General features: G+C 37.6%; 1 protein-coding gene across 2 annotated transcripts in view; it reads right to left on the bottom strand.

Moving 5' to 3' along the window:
* The window catches only part of LGR5 (leucine rich repeat containing G protein-coupled receptor 5), an 88,568-nt gene that overhangs the window by 15,051 nt on the left and 47,236 nt on the right, over positions 1 to 26,281 (bottom strand). Inside the window, exons 3-13 of one of the 2 annotated variants that reach the window (XM_050324994.1) lie at positions 23,385 to 23,456; positions 22,703 to 22,774; positions 12,453 to 12,668; positions 9,686 to 9,757; positions 7,208 to 7,276; positions 4,705 to 4,776; positions 3,836 to 3,907; positions 3,661 to 3,729; positions 3,455 to 3,526; positions 385 to 450; positions 117 to 188 (exon numbers count right to left, since the gene is read on the bottom strand). In XM_050324994.1, coding sequence (XP_050180951.1) covers positions 117 to 188; positions 385 to 450; positions 3,455 to 3,526; positions 3,661 to 3,729; positions 3,836 to 3,907; positions 4,705 to 4,776; positions 7,208 to 7,276; positions 9,686 to 9,757; positions 12,453 to 12,668; positions 22,703 to 22,774; positions 23,385 to 23,456 — 924 coding nt within the window. The remainder of the gene's footprint in view (positions 1 to 116; positions 189 to 384; positions 451 to 3,454; positions 3,527 to 3,660; positions 3,730 to 3,835; positions 3,908 to 4,704; positions 4,777 to 7,207; positions 7,277 to 9,685; positions 9,758 to 12,452; positions 12,669 to 22,702; positions 22,775 to 23,384; positions 23,457 to 26,281) is intronic. The other variant, XM_050324995.1, reaches the window with a different exon arrangement.

Raw genomic sequence — 26,281 nt, 5'->3', positions numbered from 1 at the left:
AAAGATCAAAGTGAGGAAAAACTGAAATAAGGATCTTTCAGGGTACTCAGTTAGCAGACAGCATATATCTCACGTTTTTGGGAATCTGTGTGAATGTCTGTTGGGGGAGTACTCACAGAGACCGAAGAGCAGCCAGTTGCCGAAATGTGTCTGCTTTGATTTCACCGATTTCATTGTGATGCAAGTCACTGAAATAGCAGTAAGAATCTCCTCAGTTTCAAAGACACTTGTAGAGCACTTTGGGGTGTTTTAGATTGTGTTTACGATCCACATCAATATAGTGTATCTGGAGTGTGTCAAATTGGCCAGCAATAACTGAGTTAATTATGCTCAAACACACATGGGTGCTTCTTTTTAAACTTTTTAGGGTAAATTGACACTTACATTTTTTGGAGTTTTTTACATGCAGTAAAACAGGGTAAATCTTCCAGCAGGTTATAAGACAGATCCCTGTATTATATAAGAAATTAACAGATTAATATCAAAGTAATGTTAGAAGAAAACAAGCTTTCATTATCTACCTTCACACTCAAAATAAATAACTTGGTTTTATCCACAGGAGAATAAGAGTGTTTGATTTCTAATTTGAGAGAGCAGGGGGAAAGGTAAGATATATTAACTCCATATCCTATATTTGCAAATTCCTTGCATTGTCTGAAGATTTCCTGCCTGAAGTATAGATTTCTGCTGAGTGTTTTCAGTAACAATACATGCCATCTACTCATAGGGAATACTGGATTTATATCACAGACTTCATATTTATCAAGTTTAAATTCGGACAAATATTTAAACCATTTAAAATAATCTGTTAAATATATATACTCATAAATTTTTCAGAGAAAATCCTGTATTTTTCTGATAAGAATCAGAATCAGCTTTCCATTCTACACTTTTAATTAAGCACTATTGCCTCTGATTGTTAAGACTGCTGTAACTTATAACTGAGGGAAATGGTAAAAAAAAATTGGAACTAACTTTGAAATCAATCACTACATGGGGGAAAAAAAAAACCCTTAAAAAGACTTGAGCCAAAACTCAACAAATTACAGAATAACTGAAACATCTGGACTGATTTACAGTATAATATAACTAATCAAAACCAAGCCCAGGCGATTTGCAGAAACTGGAGGAAAAAAAAAAGGAAGCAAACACCAGTCCCCATCACCCAAGAGTCTTATCCTAGATAGACAGACAGATAGATAGATAGATAAATAGATAGATAGATAGATAGATAGATAGATAGATGTGTGTGTGTGTGTCGCTCAGGGAAAGCTGAATGGGAAATTTGCTTGTGAAAAGAATAGAGAAAAAAACTTAAGCCTATAATTAGGAAAAATATCCTTTTCCACAGTTATCCAGTATTATCACATGAGAGAGTAATCACTTTTCACTTCTGTGAAATTCTTCTTGCTTCTCAAATTCCTTAAAACTGGTTCATCTCCACCTATTTACTTCCTTGGTAAAATTGTTTTTTCCCTGTTACTGTTCCAACGTGGGCATTTAGACTATTTTATATTTGATTTGTGTAAAGACCTTCCCCAGATCTTCGCTCGCGAAGACTGGCCATTATTATTATATTTGATTTGTGGAAGTAGTGCAAGTAATAACAGTGCATGTTTTTAAGGTATTCTACTCTGATTTTACTATGTACAAACATTAATATGTCTGGGGTTTGTTTTTTTTTTGTTCCAGCAAGTAAGATTACAGCCTCTGTTTTTGTATTTTTTACAGATACTCTGTGGTCCAAATCAGACATTACAGGAGGGGATTCAATGAGCTAGAGGCTTTTAGGCCAAGGTAAAGCAAGTTTCCTATGTCTGGCAGACAGTGGCTATTTCATCATGCACAGATTTGTGACTTAGGTCCTCTCAAAAATATGTTAATAGCTTGAATTTTGTACAAACTGACACTCCCTCCTCACACAGAGCAGAAAGCCCCAAATCAAACTTGAGACCCTTCTCAGTTTCTGACAGTGCTCCAGGAAATATTCTACTTGTTTATTTTTAATGTCTTTTTTCCCCACTTTCTTAATATATGTTGCTCTTGGCAGCAGCAGAGGGCAAATGGTTTCGTTTCCCATGCTGATGTGCACGCCAACCATGCTGAGGGCAGTCTTTCGAGCACTGCTGTTGACTGTGTTCTCAGGCACACCTTTACTGCAGGTGTGCAGACACCCAGGAAGCCTCTGCTCTACATTAATCCACATTTGGAAGTATTGGTGGCTAGGTAGGATGCACAAACTGCCTTTCAAAGCAGCGTGTGCGCTCGTGATGTTTGAGTGTATCTGAGCCCCTCCAAGGGGGTCAAGTCACTCGTGGGGTTCAGGGCACCATTACACTTCATGGCACAGGCAAAACTAATGTGCAAACCAAAGGGGGGACTTCGCAGGCTCATTCCAATCTGACAGGAATGGGGTAAGAGCAAGTCTTCAGTACTTGAAATTGATGCTAAATTGGTTCCCCACTCTTTTAAGTATCAGCTCTATTAATATAGGGTGATACTCAAATTAAGAAGTGTGAATTTTCAATGGACAGTCCTACTCTCCTATGAACTGTACAAGTTATTAATTGCTGTAGTATTTGTTGCCTTCTGTTTTGATATCATTTATTGTTTTTGAGTAATACAGGACATATTTCAACTTGAATCTGTGTGCAGACTTTCTTCTGGCAACAGACTTGTTTCCTTTATCATTCTGGAAATGATTATATTAAGTCCATTAACTTAAAATTAATTTTTTTCTGGAAATGATCTTGACATGCACTCTGGTATTCAAATAATGCATTATAATTAGTGCTATTTCAATGTTGGCCAAAGAATTAATACCAAATACATTCCTAGTGATGTAACAGATTGAGGAAAGTGTTCTTGGCTCATTCTCAAAGAAGTGGACACAATGATTACTTTCATTAGTGATTAAGCACACTCCAAGGAAGTTTGCAAGCTAAAATAATATTGGATATTTAGTATATCAAATATACCCCAGCTATGCCAAGGAATAGTCTATTAAAATTTCAGTCAGCTACTTATGTCTGGTTGAGAAAGAAACTAAAAGAGGAGCATAACAAGGACTCAAAACTCACCCACTCTCATTCACTTCACTAAATTTTCTGCCTTAGTAAGAAAAAAATCCCTAACTAGTGTAGGAGAAACAGAATGAATGAAAATAGGGTAGTTCTGCGTTTTTTTAAACAAAATCAAGAACCATTTTACCCTTTCCTAAAAATATACTAAGTAATTGTCTTTCTCAGCAATGTATGGGAAATCCTGGCTGATAAGCGGGTTGTAAACTTTTTGAGTAACACTGGGGCCCGCTACCTGAGCTGAATTCCTAAGATGTAACGTGATACATAGAAATAGCAGTAATTGGGTAATTTTGAAATCATAATGTTTTCATTTGTCTATTAATCTCTTGCATTAATATAACATTAATAATCATAGAATCATAGAAACGTACAGCACTTGGAGATTAGGTAATTGGTCACAAGCTGATCTGGGGAGAGAGGTGATCTGTGCTCCTGTGAGTGTTCTGTTGAAAGAATTTATGAAAAAAAATATTACTTTTTAAAGTATGAGAAACAAGTAGGTTTTTTTAGGACATTCTTTACAACAAGCAGTATCCAAGATGATAAAACAAAGCAAAAATACTTTTCTAACACTTACAAACTCTCCAGACTTGTAGTCCCTGTCAGATCAGGAAACTCTGTTAATTGTGAAGCACCATTTAAAGTCCTAGAATTTGAAAAAATAATTTCAATAAAATTATGTTAAGGGAACTGTGGGACAACTCTCATATTGCAAAATATAAAGAAAATTAAAATAAAAAGTAAACACATACAGAGTTCTGAGTTCTGGTAAGTGTTGAAAAGCAGATTTTCCAACAAGTTGGATAGGGTTATCATAAAAATGTCTGAAAAAGATGATAAAAGATATTTAATGAAAAATATTTTTAAATATTTTAAATATATATTTATACTAGAAGCAAACAAGTAAACTCTCTATGATGAATCACACACTGTGCACCTCTGGTTGTAGCAGAGGTGAACCTCTGGACTTTTCTCACTCTCTAATCATCATCAATCACCAATCACATTTCAAATTTTTAATATTCGAGTAGTATCTCTTTTCTGGGTTTTAAAGTCAGTCAACTAAATATTCTCTCTTCCTCCCAGGTTTGCAAAGACAGAAATCCACACAAGAAGAACTTTGTTAAGACCTGAGACGTGAAAAAGTCAGAACTTCACCTACTCAGAAGAGGTTCCCTTGCCCTTTTGCAGTCATGCTGCTTTTGCAGACAGAATACTACTCAAGGTGAGTCATTATTTTTCTCACATTTATTTTGCAGATTCTTATTTTTAAGTTTGCCCATTAAGTGCATTTTCATGTAAGAGAATGGGAACTCAGACTTGAATACATCAAGAGTAATTTTTACTAGCTTCTGCATCACCAGTAATGCTGAGAGACTTAGAAGAAACAGTTCAAATAAAAGGTCAAAGGCCAGAGACCACTACTTGCTTCCCTTAAGCAGGGCATGCAAACTGCCATTCTTCCCATGAATTTGGAAAGACATGAGCTTGCTTGCCTGTACAATGATGTGCTACATATTGTACTAACAAGAAAAGCTAATTTGACAATTAGCCACAAATACAATAGTTAGTTTCACATTCTCTAATACAAAGAGTCATTGAAAAGATTCTTATCACTTACATAGTAATAAGTGATGGATTACCCACAAATGCACGCTCAGGTATTGACTTGATATTATTGCTATGAAATCCCCTACAAAAGGAAAAATGGTTTATATGGTAAGAAAAAAAAAAGGGAAGACTCAATCTGTATTCATTGTTTTTCATTAGTAATAAGAAAAGTGTCTGTATGTAAAGGTATATCCTTGTTTTCTGGAATAAGTAAGTAAGTAAGTAAGTAACTTATCCTTGTTTTCTGGAATAAGACAGAACTGAAAAAAGCACAAGAGAAGCAGAGGGGAGGGAAAAGAAGGGAAAGGGGAAGGAAAATTGCTGAAATTCTGCACTTTTCTAAATGAACAAAGGAACAAAGCCATTCAGATGAAGTAAACTGCAAAAATCGCCTTTTAAAATCCAGAATATATGCATATAGGTGTACAGATTTAATAAATATACACACATACATGAACTAAGAACATTAATAGTTAGATACTAATAATTAAATAACTAACAATATGTTTTCCCCATGCTTGTTGAACTGCAACTATTTCTTTTGCTGGATGGCACAAGTTTATCAAGTAAATTATTTTATACATTATATAGTAATGTTGATCCTCCCCAAACCACCTCCTTGTTGAAATATTTTAAATGTGGACACAACCAAAATGTAGTTGTGGCTGCTGGATAGAAAGCCAAATCTTTGTCTCATCATTAATTGCTAGATTTCATTCATATGAGTAATTTCCCATTGTGAAAAACAAAAGGAACAACTAAGATTTCAAAAGAACAATGATGATTTGTGTGGGAAACTCCCATTAGTTCAGTCGGGTATGAAGAAGGCTTCCCAGCTTAAATTTATGCATTACTAAGCGTTCAGTTGTTCACTGATGCAAGCACACTTGGCCATTACTTGAACAGGTCCCACATTACTGGTTGACTTGTTTAGGCATTGTGCTACTGGTGATGAGCTACAGAGCAAGGCTTTACATCCCTGCTTCCCCTGCACCCAATAAAAACATGCAGATGCAGACTCTAAGCAATATGAGCATCTCATTTAATCTAGAACCAGTAAACAGACTGGTTTTGAATGGAATTCCTTGCATGGCAGAAAAACCAAGGAAATGGCATGACTACTTCCCAGAGAAATATCTGCTGCTAGCTGTAGACAAAAGGTGATAGTTTGTGTTTTCAGCCCAAGCACAAATTCTGAGAGAGACAGGAGCTCCCACCCAGAAGCACCATTACTGAGGCGGCCCTGCAATGAACCTGGGCCACCATGTGGGTGAGAATAGCAGGGCATGGACAACTGTGTGGGAGACATCCCATCCTTGCAAGATCAGCTTCCAGGTCCCAAAGCACAGAACCACGTGGTTTCATGACCTGTGCTGGATTTGGGATATCAGGCTGAAATTTCAAACTCCAAATACTTCTTGCACATAGGAGCTTAAGTGCAATAATAAGTTTGATGCTTAGAGGTGAAGTCCTGTGGGGGCCCCATCAGGCACTTTGCTGGACTGGACAAGGTGCATTTCCTGCAAAGCTGTGTTATCCATTTTTGGCTACTGACTCCAGGGATCATCAAAGAGGCAATCCTTTGAGGTCACTGGATTTCATACCATTATTTTATGACATAAACAGCAGCTGAGAACAGTTGGGCTGAGAAACTCAGCCCTGCTGCCTTTTCCAGAGCTGCATTCTTCTAACACTGAAGGTGCTGAGCAGGAATCAAAAGTGTCTGGGGATCCCTGCTCTGGAAAAAATCTCAGTTAGCTACTTAAAAGTATTTTTCAGATCAGTTTGTGATGTAGCAGTGATACAGCCATGTCCAACTAGTCTGTTGGATTACCTAGTTTTGTCAAAAATCTACGCTGATGGTACCGGTAACATGGCAAATAATTCAAATGTAAAGAATTCTGACCATATGCATCGATGTGTACATTGTGTGTATGATGTGTGAATATAATTTAAGTATTTTTATTTTTTAATAATACAACTGTTTCTTACAATACCTTTGAATAATTTATTTTCATTGTTGATTTCTTTTAAATGTACACTGTGGCTGTGCATCCAAAAGCAGCATTACAAAGGACTATATATATTGAAAAGAAATTGCTTTAATTTAATGGAGAAGAGGGAGGGAAGTTGGTCATGACATTTAAACCTGATGGATTAATAAGGATACCATGCCTCCTTCTTCTCAGGCTAGAAGACTGATATATTGCATCGCTTGCAAAATCTAACTGTTGTGTTTGGGACTAGAAGTGAATAAATTGTGTTTATTATTTACAGCATTCCAAGGATGAAGTTCCTGGAAAAAAAGAAGTAAAAGTGTAAAAGTAAAAGTCGTCAGAACTTGAGCATGCTGAACTGAATGTTGAAAATGATTTTTTATGTATGTTGGCATATTTATTAGTTTTTCCTAGAGTATCAAGTTGTAAGGACTACTGATAAAATCACCAGCATTAAAAAAAATAATCACACACAAGACAAAACATTCTCCTTCCTAATATGTGCTCTGCACTTACAGTTCTTTTAGGTTTGTTAGTGTCCTGATAGCAGTGGGGAACTCGTCCAGACTGTTGTAATTTAAATCTCTGTGTAAAAAAAGATTTTATTATTTAGGTTATGCACTGCATAACAGATAACACAGCACTGTTGGCATTTGCAATCAGCTGTCATCTTCCATGCATTGAAAGGCACATACAGCAAAAAGAGAGAAAATCCTCAAAAGTCTATGGATGTTTTCCAACTAACTCTATTAGGGCACATTATCATTCCTATTTTTTATCAGCACGCATAAAAATGTAACTATTTTTAGTTACATCTAAGCTATTCTGCAATAAAGAAAATGTAAGTGACTTTGGATACTACTACCGGATTGCTGTTTCGTAAATTGCCTAGCCTGTTCATTGCTTTAAAGTATTACCAGGGGAAAAAAAATCTTTCAAACAGAATATTCAACAATTTTGTTTGGTGAGCTGCATTCCACATGGCTAATACATCTCACTATAAATATTTCTAACTGTATTGTTAATTTTAAGACTTGACAATAGTCATACAAAGAATATTTCTAACCACAAAAATTGTAAAAATGATAGTTTAGCTAGGGTATGACCTCTGCTTTAAGAACTGCTCATGTTGCAGCAGTAATTAGATTTTATTCTGGTAGGCTGAATGGATTATAATCCTGCTTCTGCTCTCAGCACAACATGTGTATCCCTTAGCATTTAGGAGATACCTGAAACTAAAATTGAGATATGCCAGTTTACTGTGATGTTCTCTGGCAATGCTTTGTGATGAAAGTAGTCTGAAAAACTGGAGCAAAAGCCTTTTTAAACAGGCAAAACACAAGCCCCAGTTTACAATAGATTGAAATTGAAATAGCATCAGGCTGAAGTAATGCAGGCAGGAAACTGCTGTCTGAACTCAACAAGGCTTTCCTTCCTGCCTGTAAATCTCTCCTGCTTATTGACAAAGAGATTACAGGCATGTATGGTTTGGTTTTGCCCTCCAGTTATATGTGATTTCCAGACTTATGCGTCAATGCAAACAAATGATCTTAAAGCTGGTGTCCATCATCTGCACCAAGATCTTTAGATTATCTTGAAACTATCTGGAAGCCAGTCTATAAAGTATGCAATTACTGTGCTTGAGCCAAGTGCTACACTGTCCTGTTGAAGTGAAGTGGCTGCACCTACACTTATTCCCAGGTTCCTGACTGCCCTCTGTGTTTTCACCTCTCTTGTGGCAGATGGTTGGGACTGGGTTTGCAATTACTTATTCCATTGTTCTATTTTCCCCCATTTTTGATGAAGTGCCACGCGAACATCACTTAAAAAACCAAAACAGTTATATTTTCCTTCTTCCTTTCCCATCTCCCTTTCCAGTGCTACACTAAGGGACTTCCTCTCAACCAGCACAGCCAGCTAAAAGTCCAAATTGTAAAACTGCAATTCAGTGGGGCAAGGGATCAATGTAATCAAAATTGGTGGTAAAAAAACCAACAAGCCCTAAACATCTTGCTTCCTGATCTTAATGAAACATGAAAGTGGCCAGTATGCAGTTCTGTGGATAAGAAACCAAACAGAAACTTTTAGACTAACATTATTCATGTCTGAAACTATTCCTTCCTCATAACAGGCTTTTTAGCCTCTGCCCTGGTTGGGTAGAACATCTAAAATCTCTGAAAATGATGCAGCTAGCTGTGGCAGGTGCTGTAGGGAGGATATGCAAGGTTTTCCTGTCCTTGTGGTATTTTTTGGGTCTGTGGGTGACTCTAGAAGACATCTTTATTTGACTAACTGTAGCGGCACACTTTGCACTAACCACCAGCACTGAATTTCTGTTTGGCACTTTCTGTAGAACAGTTTTTTGCTAGACAACTCAAGAAAATTTGAATTGGTCTGAACAGAACTACAGTGAAAACCTGAGGAAATTTCAATCTTTACCAGTGCCATTCTTTATTAGAGTTCTTTAAAGACAAAAACTTGGCTACAGTTGACACATTTCTCTTCTTGTTCTTGTAAAGCACAAGTGTAACTTGACTACCTCAAACTTCTGCTTTTTCCAGGTGTAATAAAACCTCCACTATCCATTTTTTTTAACGTTCCTCTATGGCAAGACACTTTCTTAATGTTAAAGCTTTCCATTGTGACAGTTTCCCAATCTAGCTATTAGCTTTATTGATTAAACAAGACAAATAAATAGTACTAAACTATGCAAACATAACTTCATGAATAGTCACTTCATTTTCAATGCTCAATACAGTTTTCAACTGTCTTTCAAACAAATTATCAATTGACAATGCTTATTAAAAAGGGCAAACTAATTCTATAGTAAAAAATAGGATTTGCTACATAGAGTCATTGTGAACTATCACTAAGATCCTGTAACGATTAGGCAAGCCAAAACCCACATTTGGCTTTTAGGCTATTTTTATTCTTTCAGAATATTAATGAAAACACTCTAAAAAAAAAAAGGAAACAAATAAGAGGTCAACTCACAATGTCTCTAGGCTGTGGAGCCCATCAAAGCATTTCTTTCCCAGGGAATAGATTCTATTGTTATGGAGATGTCTGCAGGGGAACATTAAGCACGCAGTCAGGAAAGCACAGGGCACACAGTGGACTTAAGCAAAACATTTTGATGTTAAAGAAACTTATTTTCAGGCACACATTGATTATATGCAAGTCATGCTTTTGCAAGTGCACGTATAGGAGGCACCTCCACCACCCCTCTACGCTTTCGCCCGATACGTCTCCACCCACACAGGCTTCCATTTGGTTTCATAGAGGGGATCTGTTTTAAAACCACCTAGATTGTTTAAAAATGTTAAATCCTGCAGTTCCAGATTGGTATCTGCATATCAAATAGACATATTCTCAGTGATGGTTAATTGGTTAATTAACATGTTGTCTTGAAAACTGTGTGTGGGGTGTGAGGTGTATATTTGGAAGATGTATTTTCAGTGGGTGTTAGAGGGTATGGCAAAAACCAGCAGCACATGAGGAGACTGATAGCATGGCATAGAGGTAAGGGGCATTAGGCTTGCAGAATGCAAGAAGACACAGAGCCATAAGACATAAAGTTGTAGCTTTGCTGAGATGAGCAAACTAACTAATCTTAAAAGTGCTATAACTTGCCTTCCTTTGAAATTATGAAAATCAATAACTACTTCCTGAAATACTTAGCAATTGAAAGTAATTTTTATATATTTTAACCAATCCCCCCCCACCAAAGAGTAGGAGTTCTGCCTATTTCTAAGTCTTTAAAACAACATGGAGAAAACCCACTCTGAGTCAATCTCATTAATGTGAGTAGATACAACCTGTAGGCACTTCAGGCTGTTTAATTTAAAAAGGATGCCTTTTCCCTAGCAGATTTTTCCTTTTATTTTGTCCTCTAAACTTCACCCCTATAGTGGAGGGAAACCAGAGGAGCAGTGCTTTAAAAGAAACGAAAGGCTGTGAATGAGGGCTGCCAGGCCCCTTCAATACTTCATTCTGCTCTGAAAATATTGTTAAAGATCAGAAGCTGTCTGAATTTTCTGCAAAACCTACAGAAACTGAGTCTACCTGTCCATTAAAGGCAGGGATTCTGATGGCAAAATAAAATGTTCTCTGGGTTTTTCCTTTCCTAGGAAGAAACCTTGTCAACTCTATTTTTAATGACTACACTGACCTTTAATGCTTTAGTTAACATGAAGAGTGCATCTCCAAATTCCACTTATGTCTGGATCTTTAATTATAAAGGTTTTGACATGCTCCAATTGACCATGCATTTTTGCACTGAGTTCAAAATTTGCCAGACTGTATAGAGCAGCAAACAAATGAAAGCAGAACCACACACAAAGATTTTGATGAGCCAAAACTATCAAATGTTGCACATAATGAGGAATGATTAAATTATTAATCACTATATAGCCCAGAAGATTAGAAATGAGGGCAGATCTTAAATAAAGAAACCTAATTGAGCAGAAGCAATCAGGGCATGAAAAGGAATTATTTTCTCCTGAATTTCTTAACTGTCCTCTTCCCACTACATTTCTGGTAGGGATGTAGAGAACAATGTTCAAGATAGCCTCTTGTCTTTAACATTACTGATACAAGCCTAGAAGCCTAATCAAATGACAACTCCATCCACTCTTTAACTTGAATGTGATTGATACTTAATGTAAAGAGAAGGCAAAGGTTTTGCAGCACAAGGCAGCTGTTAATCCCCATTTTTGGGGTCCTATGTACTTGTATATTAAGCACTAGGCAGAGATAGTGACTAAATAAAGAACCCTGACGTGTGCCAGGTTCAGTGCTTACACTGGGGCTAGAATATGCTAAACCACGCTAAGTGTTTTACAAACTATTGTTTCAGACAGCTTGTAAAGCCTGACTATATCATTCTCTCTTTAATAATGCTAATGTTTTCCAAAGCATCCTGAAATACCTTCTCCACCTCAGTTTCTCCAGCCAGTCTAGTTTTTTTCCACTTGGTACATTCCCAGAAGATAAAAAGCTGAAATCACGTTCTCTAGTATACCTTCCAGATTTTGGTGCCAGCCATGCATGTTTTAATTAGTTGAACTGGTATGCAAACATAACCAAATACATATACTTTCTATGAAGGGAAATGCATATTTTTTTCTACCAGACAGCATTCTTTCCAAGTCCCCCTGAAAGATTTCAGTTCATTTCCTGTTTCTAATCTTCCCTCAGTCATTCTTATGGAGCACACAATTCCTCCCTTCCTGTTTGTTTTGCTGACCAGATAGGGTGAGTTTTTAAGTCCCTTACATACTTATTAATTGAGATGGAAACTTCTGAGCTAGTTCAAAACAAGTAGTTTAGGAAATGTTAGTGAAACTGTAGGAAGATGCAAAAAAATTGTTTTCTCCAAGATAATTTAAGAAAATGTTGGGTTGTATTACATATGCAACCCAGAAAACTGCATTTATATTTAAAAAAGAAAATTTTCAGAACAAATGGCATTGACCTTTGGACCTCAGGAATATCACTAAGCCTATGCAACTGCAGAAAGGAAACTGCAGATTCATAGCCCCAAGATAGCAATTTAATATTAAGACTGTAAGACAAAACAGACCCATGCCTATACCTATTTACCTATAATTTGCCAACCGGACATAGGGGAATATTTAATAATTAAGGGTTGTCTCAAGTAACAGCTAAATTAAACATTGCATCCTCAAGTAATTCATCACTAAGAGGCCAAATCCCTGCAAGAAAAGATTGTGTCTAAAATGCAATCAATGAAACTTACAGAACTACCAAACTGGAGAGGTTTCCAAAGGCATAGTCTGGTATGTAATGAATTTTATTCAGTGCCAATGTCATTGCCTGAAGTGCTGGTAAACTCCTAAAAGCTTGGACAGGAATTTCTGTCAAAGAATTATCGTCTAGCCACAGGTGTCTAAGGGAGACCAAGCCATTGAAGCAGTTGGGGGGCACATAGTTGATGTGGTTGGCATCCAGACGCCTAGGAGAAAAAGAAAGAGAGAAAATTGACTTCAAGAAAGGAACAGCAGCTTTGCACAGTGGCTATCAGGAGTTACCACCAAGTACACAACCCCAAAGGATGGACATGGGTTCCCACATCCAGTTTTCATCTCCTGGAAATCCTCCTGAGCCTCACCCTTGAGACTCAAATCAGGTTTACAAGTCTCCTTGTCAGCTGGTTCTATGCAGACAGCTCTCCTTTGGAGGCATCAACTCACTGAGAGCACACACTGATCATTTTTGAGCGGAGTCTCTCTAAAGACTGGGTATGAATTTGTTTCCTTTCCCAATTGTTTGAAAGTATGGAACAAAAAAGTGCAAGAAACTCATCTCCAGATTCTCTTTCACAACCTATAAATCATTGAGCTGCAAGATAATTTGGATTTCCATACGCTAGACACCCACTCCAAGAATTCACTTCTGAGCCCCTCAAGGTTCCTGTTTAACTTTTTCTTAAATATTGTTTATTCCAATGATTCTAATGAGAACTGAAGTTCACATTTTTTAGTAGTGCAACATAACGATTTTTACATAGAGATTAGTGTTGCTAATATGTAGTATTTATGTTGAAAAAGAAGTTAGTAAATGCAATTCAGCTGCTGCAGAGCCAACAGAGGGAGCTCAACTGCAAGTTGTACCTCTGAAATATCTGCAGGTGATGCTTTGCTCTTACACTTGTGTAAATAAGGATTAAATCTACTGAACGTTTTGCAGATGTGGTGCTACAAATATAGCACCATTTATTCACTAGCTTTTGCTGTGTTTTGCTTTTTCGCTGTGATTTTTTCAAGGAAAGATTTAAAAGTGTGCTGCAGATTTCTGAAACTTTGTGAAACATCCAGTTGGGGATTTGTACTCCGATACATGTTTTCTGCTTTTAATGCATTGCAGTGACTTGTACCTTTTTTAGAACATAAAAGCCATGCTCTAAAACTTTTTTTTTGAAATGTGTAGAAAGGAGTAATTAAGTGAATGGTGAAACAGAAATAAATTTAAATAGATGTCTGAAAATGCTACAGAGCAAACAGCTACACCCACGGTACAAAGCAGTAATTCTGTACAACCTAAATTTGGTCTGTTTGAGAGAAATGCAACACTCTTTGTGGTGGGCATAATAATCTCTTTATTTAAAGCTTCCTCCTCATTTACAGTCATGTAAAACGTCAGGTCCATTCTATCTCCTGCTCCATGCTGCTCCTACCTACTGCATGAGAACAAATAATGACTGCTAAGTCTCCGTGCCAGGCTGGCAAATAACTGAGACAAGGTCAGTTGGAACAAATTTATAAGGTTCAGTGTCAAAGCCCTTGTACAATTAAATTTTCGATATAATAACTGACATGGCAGGCAGCAGAGACAGAGCTTCCAAAATAACTCAAGGGTCTGTCAACAAATGGGTAAGGCTGGAAATGTTTAGAAATACTCACATTGTTCCTCCCCTATTCCCCAGGCAAGAACCATGCTATGCCTGTATTTTCAAATAAGGTATAATTTGAATGAGTAGATGAGGTTTCTTTGTGTTCATTCAGAAGTAAATTTCTTCCCTGGGTGATGCTGGTATGTAAACTAAGAAGTTACAGTTGCCTTAGTTTGACAGTTACACTGATTAAAGAATGGAGGCTTTATTCAAAGTAAATGTGTTGCAGTATTGCAGTTAACATCTTGTTCAATAGGAAGCCTGCCTGTGCTGCTCTGATGTCCCTGTTGACTCCACAGGAGTTACTCACAGGATGCCTGGCTGTGTGGCCAAGCCAACACTCAGTTGTTTGTATGGGACCCTGTGGCTGAAATGGCAATATTTCTGCTGTCGTCAGTGAGACCAGGATTTTTATCTTACCAATATTTTGTAGCAAATCAAGGAACTGATTTTTTTATAGCTTAAGTTTCCAAATAGAAACCCACCACCGGGTACATAAACAAACACACGGCACAGAAAGAAAAACAAGACTGCTGTACTATAAATGAAATTTTAAATAGTTGAATTATTGTTTAAATAAAGCTTGGAAGAAATAAGAAAGCTGCAATGATTTGTGCTTCAGGTTCTGTAACTGGATTACATATCCTGCAAGTACTTGTAAGAGGTACTGCCTCAAGTGCTCTTTTATTATCTAATCTTTTTTAAATTTCCAAGTACCATTTTCCCTCTTGCAGATACTAAAAGGTTTCAGTAGTGGTTATGTTTCCTGTCATACTGTAGGCAATGAACACTGATGTATAAAGCATTGATCAAAATCACCCTTTTCAGCCAATTGTTTTACATGTGTTGATCAAAGTTTTGGCACTTTCAGAACTAAACCCATTAACTCACAAGCATGACCCTATTTATAACTGAAAATATATAGATAACATGTGGAGAGTTTGAAAGCTGCTATTATATTCCAGAGAGGGCTAATTTAGGGAAACAGAAATACTTGATCTTTTCTGATAGGCAGCATGTAAATAAAGCAGCCACTATGAAATTCACCATGAGCTCACTTAAAATGTCTAAACCTTTTAAAGCAAATGCTTGAGGTGGACTGTAACCCACTAGTGTTTCCTGTGACATACTGTGAATGCTATGACCATGTGCACAATTTATGAAAAGATACTGTTCATACAGAATTGTAAATAGGACTCATTTACTGGTACAGGCAAAGACAGATGTTTGAAAAAGATTTAATTTGCATTATTTTATCAATTCAATATGATTGGATACTAAGTTTTATGCCAGTAGTAGGTTTCTAAGGGAATATATATATTCTTTGTCCTTTTTCTGCATCTTCTCTCGAAGCCAACTACAGCATGGGCGTATCTAGCAATCAAGAAATTCCTTAATGTCTTGTTAGAGTGCCTTGCTCATTCATTCAGGTTTAAATCAAATGCTAAATGTGGGATCAGGAAGGAGGTTTCTCCCAGGTCATTTCTCCCTCTGAAATAAACAGCTATTACATGGATTGCCTCTTCTTGCAATGGATGAGATTACAGAATACAACGAAAGATCTGGAGAAGAGGGAAACCACAAAGGTAGATGAAGTCAAGAATAAAATACTTCTTCTGACATTTAAGTTTGAAGTAGGGGAGGTAAAACTAAATGAAGAGGGACTGTACATAATAGGTAGGGGAGGTAGAGAAGTGAGAGCACACCCTGATTTTAGGCAGGGGGATTAAAGAAGGTGTGTACTTGATGATCTCGGAGGTCTTTTCCAACCCAGTTGATTCTGTGATTCCTCTTCTCCTGACCTGGTTCTGTTATGCAGGGAGCCTCAGTCACAAAGCGCGGAGCAATGGTAGTGTTGTGGACAGGCGCTGCCTGGGGAGGGTAAACCAGGCAAGAGAGGGTCACCTGTAGCCCCACCATCTTTGCTGGTGTGTGGGGACACAGACCCTCTCAAGGGTTTGTTCACAGGAGTCTGACCAAAGTCTCGTTTAAGTAATGGCAAGTGACATCTAAACTGCCTTTGAAAGGTGGGTGTAATGAAAATATAGCTGGCTATTGTAAGCCATGTTTTTCAAACATGGCCTTCTATGCAGGATATCCCCTTCAGTTCACAAGGGAAAATGCTAGGACTATTGTAGAAAGCTTAATTACAACACACCAGACCAGCAGTTCTCATAGCTCACTCCTACAGGACTGATACTGATACTGTGTGGCAACAGCAAAAACAAAAAAGACAAGTAATAAGTCACAGTTTACAAGCACTTGTTTCTGTCCCACTGCTCAGTTTTGCATGAGGAGGTCCCTGCAGCTCTAGCAGTTTCAATCCTTAGTGTTTCTCCTAATCCAAATGTGCTGCTCAGCTGTGTTGGTAAACCTGTACTCAAGATGACGGCACAGGATGCCAGCACACTGCATACAGCAAAACAGCCAACTGCAATGCCATGTTTGTACAAAGACTGGCTCTGATACTGGGTACCTTCAATCCCCACATGTGGGAAAAAGTGGGTGCTAGCAGGAGCTGTTGGGTTTTCCTAGGAATCTGGCTGCAGACTCAGATCAGAACCCCACAGCTAGATGGGCATGTCTGGTGATGCTGGAAACACTCACAGGTCCTCAGCCAAATGGCTTGGAGTGACCTCTCCAAGCATCCCAAGCAAGGTGGCTGTATGCACAGCACCTCCTGGGGACATTCCCAGGGGCATGCAAACTGCCAGATGGACCCCAGGAACAGTTCAGGCAAATGCTGGTTGGCACAGGTCAAAAGTGTGCCAAGGATCCTGTTACCAGTGCAACAGGATGAACGGTCATGGCCAGAGCCTGGGAGCACTCTGCTTGCTTTTTTAGGCCGGGGTGACTACCACAGTATGCCACTGTAGGGCACTCAGGAGGACCTCCTTGGAAATTGAGCGTAAGCCCCCTATTGCTAACCACTCCAACAGGAGCTTATTGTCCTCCTTCCACATGTGGTGTATGTCCTGGTGGCTTCAGCCATGCAAGATGATTTCTGGCTAGCACTTCTGAGATTGAGAAATTTGTCTGTCTCTAAAACATGCAATACAACCCCCCTTTTTGAGATTACTCATAAGACAGAAAAGAGTCAGACACCTAGTATCTTCTGTTGGACGAAAGAAAACATCACCCAGTGTCCTGGAATTGCTGATCTAATACAGTCTACTTAAAACCCACTTTGAAAGCAACTGTCTGGTTGAGTTAGGGACTGCATCTAAAAAAAAAGAAAAAGTAGCAAAAGTATTTTAGGGAACCTTGCACCTCTACCTTCCTCTCCTTGGTTATCAATCTAGAAAAGTGTCTGTGATCGAGAGGGGTGGTCTGACATTGTACTACTGCTTGATTTTTCAGTCACTCTTCAGTTGCCTAGTGCCCTGGGGCTCTAGCAGCTCAGATGGTGCAGATGTGCAACAAAATGAGGAGACCGTAACAGTGAATTTTGAGACATCTTTGCATATGTGTACAGACACCTTCATAGGCACAACCAACCTTGATTTAAAATGTGGGAAATTCCTCCTCTGGGAGTTTGTGGGTACCTATTGAGGTACCAAGTTTCCTAAGAAGGATAATGCCTTCTGTAGCCCTCATTATCATGGGGTGTGACATGGAAAACCACAACTAAGGTTCCTGTCTTTTCATGAAAACAGTTCTCTTGGGAGAATGTAATTTCATCAAAGTTGTTTGGTCTTTCAATAAAAATCAGGATTATTAAGCATCAAACTGGAAAAAAATTGTTTCAAGTTAACACTTCGGGGGTGGGGGGGGAAGATGGCTTTCTAATTTCAAGACTGAACTGGAAGTATTTCAGAACTCTGTGCCCTCAAAGTCTTCAACTCTTCGTTCAGGTTAAGCATGGAAATTTCTCTTGAAATGTCAAATATTTGTGGGAGTAGGAAGATGACAAAAGATCCATTTGCAGATCTGTTCCAGCCAGGTAATTACTGAGGACATCCAAGATGTTTCTAGATAACATTTTGTGTAAAACTTTGTGTCACCATCAGGTGCTCTAAAAACACCAAAACATCTTAAAATAAAATTTAAATAATCTACACATTCTGTTACAAAATTATAAAACATTTCATTGATGCTATTTTTTTGTTACTTGTAAAGTCCAATTAATTTACTTTACTTGTAAAGTCCAATTAATTTGCTTCACTAAATTTCAACTTCGCAGGTTGTCAACACAGAAAAGATGGTTTATTTTTTCCCACTATCAACTGTTCAGAGTGCTTTGGAAAACAGGCTATGCTGTATTCTGCCCTATTTTCTACAATTAAAGTCCTCTTAAATTTCACAGGAAAGAAAGCAGGTCATACAGTAAATAATGCTTGCTTTTAAATGTCCTTGATGACTGGTTTGTCATGGGCAGTGAGACACCACATGATCTGTTCTTTATTTTGACTATTTCTGTGTCTGCCAATGCAGCAGTAAAAGCTGCTTATTAACAATGATGTCTAAACAAGAAAATAAACAGGGAATGAAGTTTCATCTGTAGTATTCACTGCAAAGGGTTGTTACAGTAGTCCCAATAAAAGAAGAGCAGAAGCTTTGCTTTTCCATCTGCAAGGCAAATTACTCTTTTCTCCTTTATTTAGCAACATTTGCTAGTGGAGATCTGCAACTTTTCAGATGCTAGTAATATAAAATTTATATTAAAATGTTCAGGAAAAAAAAGAAAAAAAAATGATACGTCATTACCAGTTTAACCAAACCCTGCTTGTTCAAAAATACTGAAATTATATGTCAGTTCTGGTACATAAGTGGTGTAATGACAAGATGATCACTCTAGAGAAACAAAGATACCTGTTTAAACAAATACATGTATTAAATGAAAAAAGCTGGACAGAAAACAAGCTGTTCATTAAGAATAACACTTGAAGAACAAATCAATATACATATGTAGAAAGTTTTTGGACTCTTCATTGATATTCAAAATCACTAGAAGGTTTAATGATTTAAACACAGAATGGAGATATTGATGACGTATGAAACACAAAACCTAGAGATTAACTGCTTATATTCTGTTCTAAAGAAACACATTTGCTCAAGGTGAGTAATGGGGATGGCAGCATTCAAGTGACATTTCAAACCCTTCTGCCAGGTGCTAAGTTGTAACACATCAGTGATTCTTCCCTTGCAATCATGGTACCTGCAAACTCTTTTCCTCTTGACAGAAATAAATGCCATTTGAATTGTTAGGACTAGTAATCTAGGTAATTTGTGTTCACACTAGATTTCAGAGGAAAGTTATAGCCTATATAATAAGTTGAAGATATTCTTCTGCTCAAAACTACATCTCAAAATCAGCATGGTCTGGTTACTTGCCCCTCTGCATGACTGCCTTCCTTGAGTAAAACCACAAAGGGCAGAGATTTGAGTCCAGTCACTGGTTTTGTTTTTCACATCTACACTAACCTAAAGCAAAGGGTTAATGAGGCTTTCAGAAATCATGCCACCTGCATACTTTAAACATAATAAATACAAGAAGTTGCTATCTTACAGAAACTGCTTTTGTGAAGGCTTTTAACCTCTTAATTAAACTCTTGAAAAGACTCCTGCTATTTCAAAGGTTTCAAGAAAGAATTCCTATTGTAAATCAGAAACCAATGCAAAATAACCTTGTGAACAGAAAATTCCTAGACTATATGAAAGAAGAAATTGAATCTGTGCACACCTTTATCTGACAGGCAAGACCCCTTTTAAGCAAACAAAAGAATAATAGTTTTCTTTTCCTCAAAAAAGTCTCTTTTGCCAGTGATCGTTTTTCAGGTGATAGTAGTTTTTCTGTACAAACCCATATCACTCCATCTTGGGTCTGTTAGGCAGCTGTCTAAAGGTTTCTACTGACCATTCCTATTCTCCGTTTTAATTCAGTCACAAACTAACAGATCTATACACAGACTGCACAAACTCTGGTTTACTTCTTCAACTTCTTCACCCAAAGAAAAATGCATTTACAATAAAGTCTGAGTGAAACTGTCATTTTGTTTAGAAACTGTACCGAAAACTCAACAATCTCTTTCAGAGCAACAAAGGAACTCTTGTTGGCTTGGCTTATCTTGTTTTGGCCCAGAATGTGTATAGAGTGATGTGATCTCAGCAAGATTTTTTTTGTTTGTTTAGCAGAAAGAAAACCTAGTATAGTCACTAGACCAGCATTTTCTCATGACTTTTTCAAAGATCAAAGGAAAGAACTGTAACCTCAAAAGTATATGGCTGAGATATTTGTGTCTGTGTCTGCTCAATAAAGAAAAAAGACACTTGACCAAATAACAATTATTAGATAATTAATTCTTAGGGCTGTTTCACCTTTAGAAATGCTTATGTATTACAGAGGTAAATGTTGTTCAAGATGGACATAAGAACCTGGGAGCTAATACAGTATAATGTGTGTCTGTGCAGTGGTTAAGTTATACACAGGTGACATAATTTTGCTGAAAATCCATTAATTTCATTCATTCTGTTCTCCAGAAGTTGGCTGAGCTGAATGTATGCAAAATATGTTAACCTTCTGGTGGGAGTTCTTTATACATACAAAAAAGAAGAGTATGTTCAACACAGTACAATTCCCAACCAACACATCTTAACCAGATATTGGTACAGATGTACCAGCTTGGTACAGATGCTCACTCTATCCTTGTCATGGTTAGAATTTTACTAGTGATGTTGGTGATCAGTGCATATTGTACCAATATTTTCTGTAATAGCTATTTGAACTTAAAGACTGAATTACCCATTTCTATCTTGGAACTTTTTATGATAATAATTTTATTTGAGAGTAATTCTGTGACATTACAAGGTGATGAACTAAGGCAGAGAGAAGAGTCAGTTGACATCTTCCTCTGACCAAAGAACTACTTCTGTTTTCTGTCATCTAGATATTTTATGCTGCATATTCAAAATCAGTAGATCCTTTAGAAAAGTTAGTAATTTTTTATTTATCAGGTGACAATGCAAGACTGTGGATAATTCAGAAACTAACTCTATTTACTGCATTCTGCATTGAGACAGCACAAGGGTCTTTGTGGTTTCAAAATGTGAATTGCAAGTGCAGCAGAAGGAACTCGTGATACCCAATTGACTGAACAAGAACATGGCAGAGGAAGTTCAGTATAGATAGGTGTCAAGAGAGGCACTTAGGGAAAAGGCAATTCAAACTTTACAGGACAAGCTCTTGAGTAGCTACTAACATGCTAGAAAGAGGTCCTGCAGTTGTAATAAGTATAAAATTAACAACTTGGCATTCAGCAAAAGTAAAAAAACCACAAAAAACAAACCAAACCAAACCAAACAAACAAACAACAACAACAAAAAACTAAATCCAAAGTTTTGAGAGTTAGGAGGAAAGCAAACAAAAAAGCATCCATAATTGCCTTCTATAAATCCGAGGTGTGCAAGCACTGTAAAAATGCTATGCAGGGCTTATCCCTCCTTCAATTCTCTCAGATCCAACACAAGAGAACTGAAAGAAAGTTCAGTAAAGTGACAAGGATGAACAGAGGAATGGAAGAGCTTCCATGTGAGAAACAATCCTAACAGCTTACACCTGAAAAATTGACTAATGGAGGTACAACAGAGGTGTGTAACTCCGTATAACAGAACTGCTGTTCCCACTTTCTCCTGATGCTGCATTTAGAGAACATCAAATGTGATGTAATTCCAAGTAAATAACCGGAGGTACTTCACCATGCTACACTGGCTAGCTGATCAGCAGACATGCTGCCACAAAAAATCATGAGTGTTTCACTGGCTCAAAAAGCAACTGTACAAACTCATAAAAGAAAAACTCTGAGGAGCTACCAAAGCCACAATAGGCTCAGTGAGTCCCTGAGTGGAAATTTCTGGCAGCTGGGACAGTTTACCAAAGCAGTATTATTACAGTCTTTGCTGGACTTTATAGTTTTCCCTTAGTATCTGTTCTTGAAGGCTGGATGCTGGGCTAGGTCAGCTTTTAGCACAACCTGATACAACCATCCTTATGTTACGGGGTAGGAGCGCATCAGAAATAATTTCATTAATACCATGAAGCAGCCAATCTTCGCTCCTGGTCTAGCAGTTTTGGCAGGAGTTCTGTTGAAACTGAGGCTCATGGACTGAGTCAGCATGCACATTCAAGAACTATAAATACAGAGACCTGCCAGAAGCATAGAATATAATTAAGCATCTTCTAGCACACTTTGTTTCATGAGCTAATAGTGTTTTCCATACTGCTTAAAAAGAAAAAAAAATTACACCAAATGAAAAAAAACCAAAGGAGTCATTTGGGATTCTTTCTCTTCCCTGGCACAGAATCTTAACAAGAAACTGTGTTCTTGACAGAAAGCATTGCAGGCCAAAGAGTGTCTTCTCAGAGGGTGAGCCAGTTTATAATGCTGCAAAGAAGTTGCCAGTGTCATGAAATTACTGGAACGAAATCAGTCACTTTTGATGCTTAATTGAGAGTACAATTCTTTTGAAAAGCAGCTCACAGAGAGTTAAAAGAAAAAGTTGACTCAGCACATTATTAAGTGATATTAACAGATAATTAATAGGTAACCATATATTACTGTTCATGCAAGGTTGCAAGTTGATTTATCAGGTATACTCACAGAGACTGCAGGCTGCGCAAGTTCTGGAGTGCTTCAGTAGGAACCTGGCGTAGCTGGTTATTCTGCAGCATCCTACATTTTGAGTAGAACAAAACCCAGGGTCAACACAGTCAAGTCAATTTCCTTCTATTGCAAATTTTCTTCCAAGCTTACCTCTTCTGTAATAGTTCTACTTTCAGATTACAAAGGAAAGCTACACAAATACTCCATTCCCCTGACCCTGTCAAAAGCCCGCTCCCTTCAAAGCAAACAAATACCTGTAGCAATATTAGCTTTGTTAACAGCTAGACAACAGCTTTGAGTGGAATTTTCAAAGCAACTGAGAAAGTTAAAAGAATAAATCTGATTTTCTTTCAATAGGGCTTGAAATCAGAGGTTTTGAGACAACTGAAGAAACTGTCAACTGAGCCAATTTTTACCTTTGATATTGTACAGAGATATCTACTTGATGAGCAAGTTGCTTTTAGAATACCATTAATGTTTTCCAACCTTTGTTTAGGATATTTTCTACATGAAAAAACAAAGATTTAATGATGCTCATATGTATCTTCATTTCAATTGAATTGTTCAAAATGAGCTGATCAAAATATGTAATTTACTTGATCAAAACTTCACTGGTTAATTAGTTCCCTGGAGCATTTAGTAAATCAGAAATATATCAAACAACACACAGTTTACTTACAGCACTTTAAGACTGAAAAGGCCAGCAAATGCTCCCTTAGGAATGTATGTCAAGCCATTTCCTGCAAGACGTCTGCAAAGTTTGAGAAAGGAAAAGAAAAAGAGTAAATACTTTTTTTCTCTTCATGTGGAATTCATTTGGTTGTTAAAAAGTGCAACACAGCTATGTTTGAGCGACCGATGCCAGAGATAGTAGTTTAAGAGCCTAGTTTTGTCATTAATACATCTTTTGAAGAAGAAAAAAAAAAGAGAATCCATTAACTGCACAGTTGATCCACTGACAGATGGACTGCAGAGAAAAAGAACAATTTCATTGCAAATTGTGCTTATGGTTTAGAATGCACATTGAATGAATTCTTCATACTCTTTTTAGGGGTTAGAGCAATCCTGTAAACTAAAATACAGACACACTGACAACAATTAGCATCATAGGATTTACAGATATGCACTTTTGTAATTGTGCATGTATGATGTCCATCAACATTGAACTCATCTGCACTAATATAAAAATAAATCAACACAGTAATGACCACAGTTCATTTTAAAGTAACTACACATAAAACTGCTGTACTGATGAAATAAGTTTTCCCTGTGAGCAGTTGTGTAATAAGCTGGCAAAAAGTATTTGCTAAAATTTGTAGGGCTTTTTTCACTACTTCTATTGCACCTTCCTCTCAGAATGCCTGAAAGTATTTCACAGACCTAGTTAAGTACAACAAATACCTCTGTAAAGCATGTTACTCTAACAAAAAAAAAAAGACTGCATTCTGTAAGGTTTTTTTCTAGGAAAGGGATAATCTATCTGATACAAAATAATGACATTTCCATGTTCTGGCCGCCTGGAAAGAACACAGAACTAGTTCCACAAAATGCCTTAGGTACCAAGCTTCCAGAGAGGAACTTACAGGACTGAAGTAAGAACCATATTTTCCAATACTCTTCATGGAAAAGGCCAGATACTTATGACAGCAGTCCCAAGGATTCAGCCCTTACTGGCCCTTAAGTGCCATCTTCCTTTGGAGTTGAGTTGCCTTGTTTTTAGACAACTCTTTCACACAGAAAATAAAAAGGTAAAAAACACCAACAAAACCCCTACCATGAATCTAGACCTCAGCTTCAAAGACTTTCTAGGAATTTTCATTTTGTGGAAAAGGCTCTTCCCTGTCCTTACATCCCTGCTGAGAGATGTGACCTGTAATGCTGAGCAAGTGGTTCCTCCTCTCTCTTTTACATGCATGTAATTGTGCTCTGCAAAGACGCTCGGTTACTGAGTCTGCCTCTCACTTCAGAGTATATTGGAGTCTGATCTTCAGGCATCTGAGAACTTGGCACATGCACCTGAGTTCCTGCAGGAAAACGAGCAAACCAAACCTGGCTCGCTCTTGCTCCAAGATGAGGCACTCACAGGCTAAGTCTAATTTTTGTTTCTGATGTGTGAGGGCCTTCTCCAGCTTCAGCTTTTATTTTGAACAAAACTGGTAATGACTTTTGGGTTGTTGCTGGATCAAGCAGGTGTGTGTTATCTCAGGCACACCAAATTCTGTTCCTGAAAGTAATGACTTTTGTGGATCACTAACAGTGGAGATTGAGGACCTGTCTAATTCTGATTTCAGTTTATGGTTAAGATTTTTTTAAAAAAGCTCCAAAGACTGCTTCACCCCTAGCCTTTTGCAGAGCACCTTTTTGCTCTGCCATTTTAATGACATGATTGGATGTGAGTCTGGACATGAGCTTGGCATGATCCAGAAAGTAAGGAGTCTGCAAAACCTCACTGGAAAAAAAAGAAGGTGCAGATCTTGAGGTTTTCACTTCAGTTACTGCTTTGAGTGTCATATGGAAAACTTGATAAAGAGCAGAGAGCTAAACCCACGTGTCTAAAGACTCAAGCTCGTGCTCTTTCAGGCCACCATACCTTCTTAATTCATAATGGAGGCAAGCCAAACTGCCAAACACATTACATGTAAATACTGCTTGTTTGAACTAGAATACTCTTCATAAAATGGGCTAGCTGAGAAAATCAGACCTGGAGAAGGGCTCTGGCAATTCCCAAGCATGCACCACCTGGTTTCAAATGCAGGACTGTGGCAATTTAATTGGGACACTATGCAGCTTTAAAGTTTTGTTGGCAATGTGTAATACTCACTTTTGCTACCTTCAGAGCCTTATTGTGGCTTTCTGCAGTAAGCCTTACTGTTTGGCATTTTTTGAAAATGTACTGTCATAATTTAAAGACATTTTTATGTTACTTGTAATGTATATCTAATATATTTAGAAAAATACCTAAGCACAGAGCCACACGTACATAAGTATATGCTACATGACTCATGACAAATACTGTACTATATTGGGCCGTATTTGAGCTAGTCTCTCATGGCTAAAACTTTTCCATGCAACTTATTTACCTGTTTCCTTTTGTGGTCAGGTTTTCTGTCAAACAGATTTGACAGATTAAATTGTTGTCATTCTGACTGTAAGGTCCATTTGGATCATCTGGTTGACTACAATATACCATCCTAACAGCCCCTCTGCATGGCTCCAGCTCCAACACCTTTTGGAGGAATATCCAAAGTTGACAGATAGTTGTAAGCAAGGGATGCTGAGCCATGTTCCTGCTGTGAATGGTAGCTTCCCGGACTGTGAAACTGAGATATAATTTTTAATTCTTGCTTTGTTTCAGATTTCAACCCTTTTTGGTAGAGACAGCTTCTATACTTACTCCTTTTGAGTATTTTTCAACCTCAGGTTATTCTTGAAGTTCTGCTTTGAATATTTTTCAATTTGGAGAGAGCTTTCACTAAATTTGCAGACAGTGAGTAATGCTATCTTATATGATATTTCTCTGCTAATGCAGCAGCAGATCATGCTCATCATGTACAGCCCTACATATTTCAGTAGAGG

This window comes from Myiozetetes cayanensis, unplaced genomic scaffold (genome assembly GCF_022539395.1).
Source record: "Myiozetetes cayanensis isolate MyiCay16 unplaced genomic scaffold, myiCay2020 scf3, whole genome shotgun sequence".
NCBI lineage: Eukaryota > Metazoa > Chordata > Aves > Passeriformes > Tyrannidae > Myiozetetes > Myiozetetes cayanensis.
The sequence above is the reverse complement of the archived record's forward strand: the minus strand, read 5'-3'. Positions and strand labels throughout refer to the sequence as shown.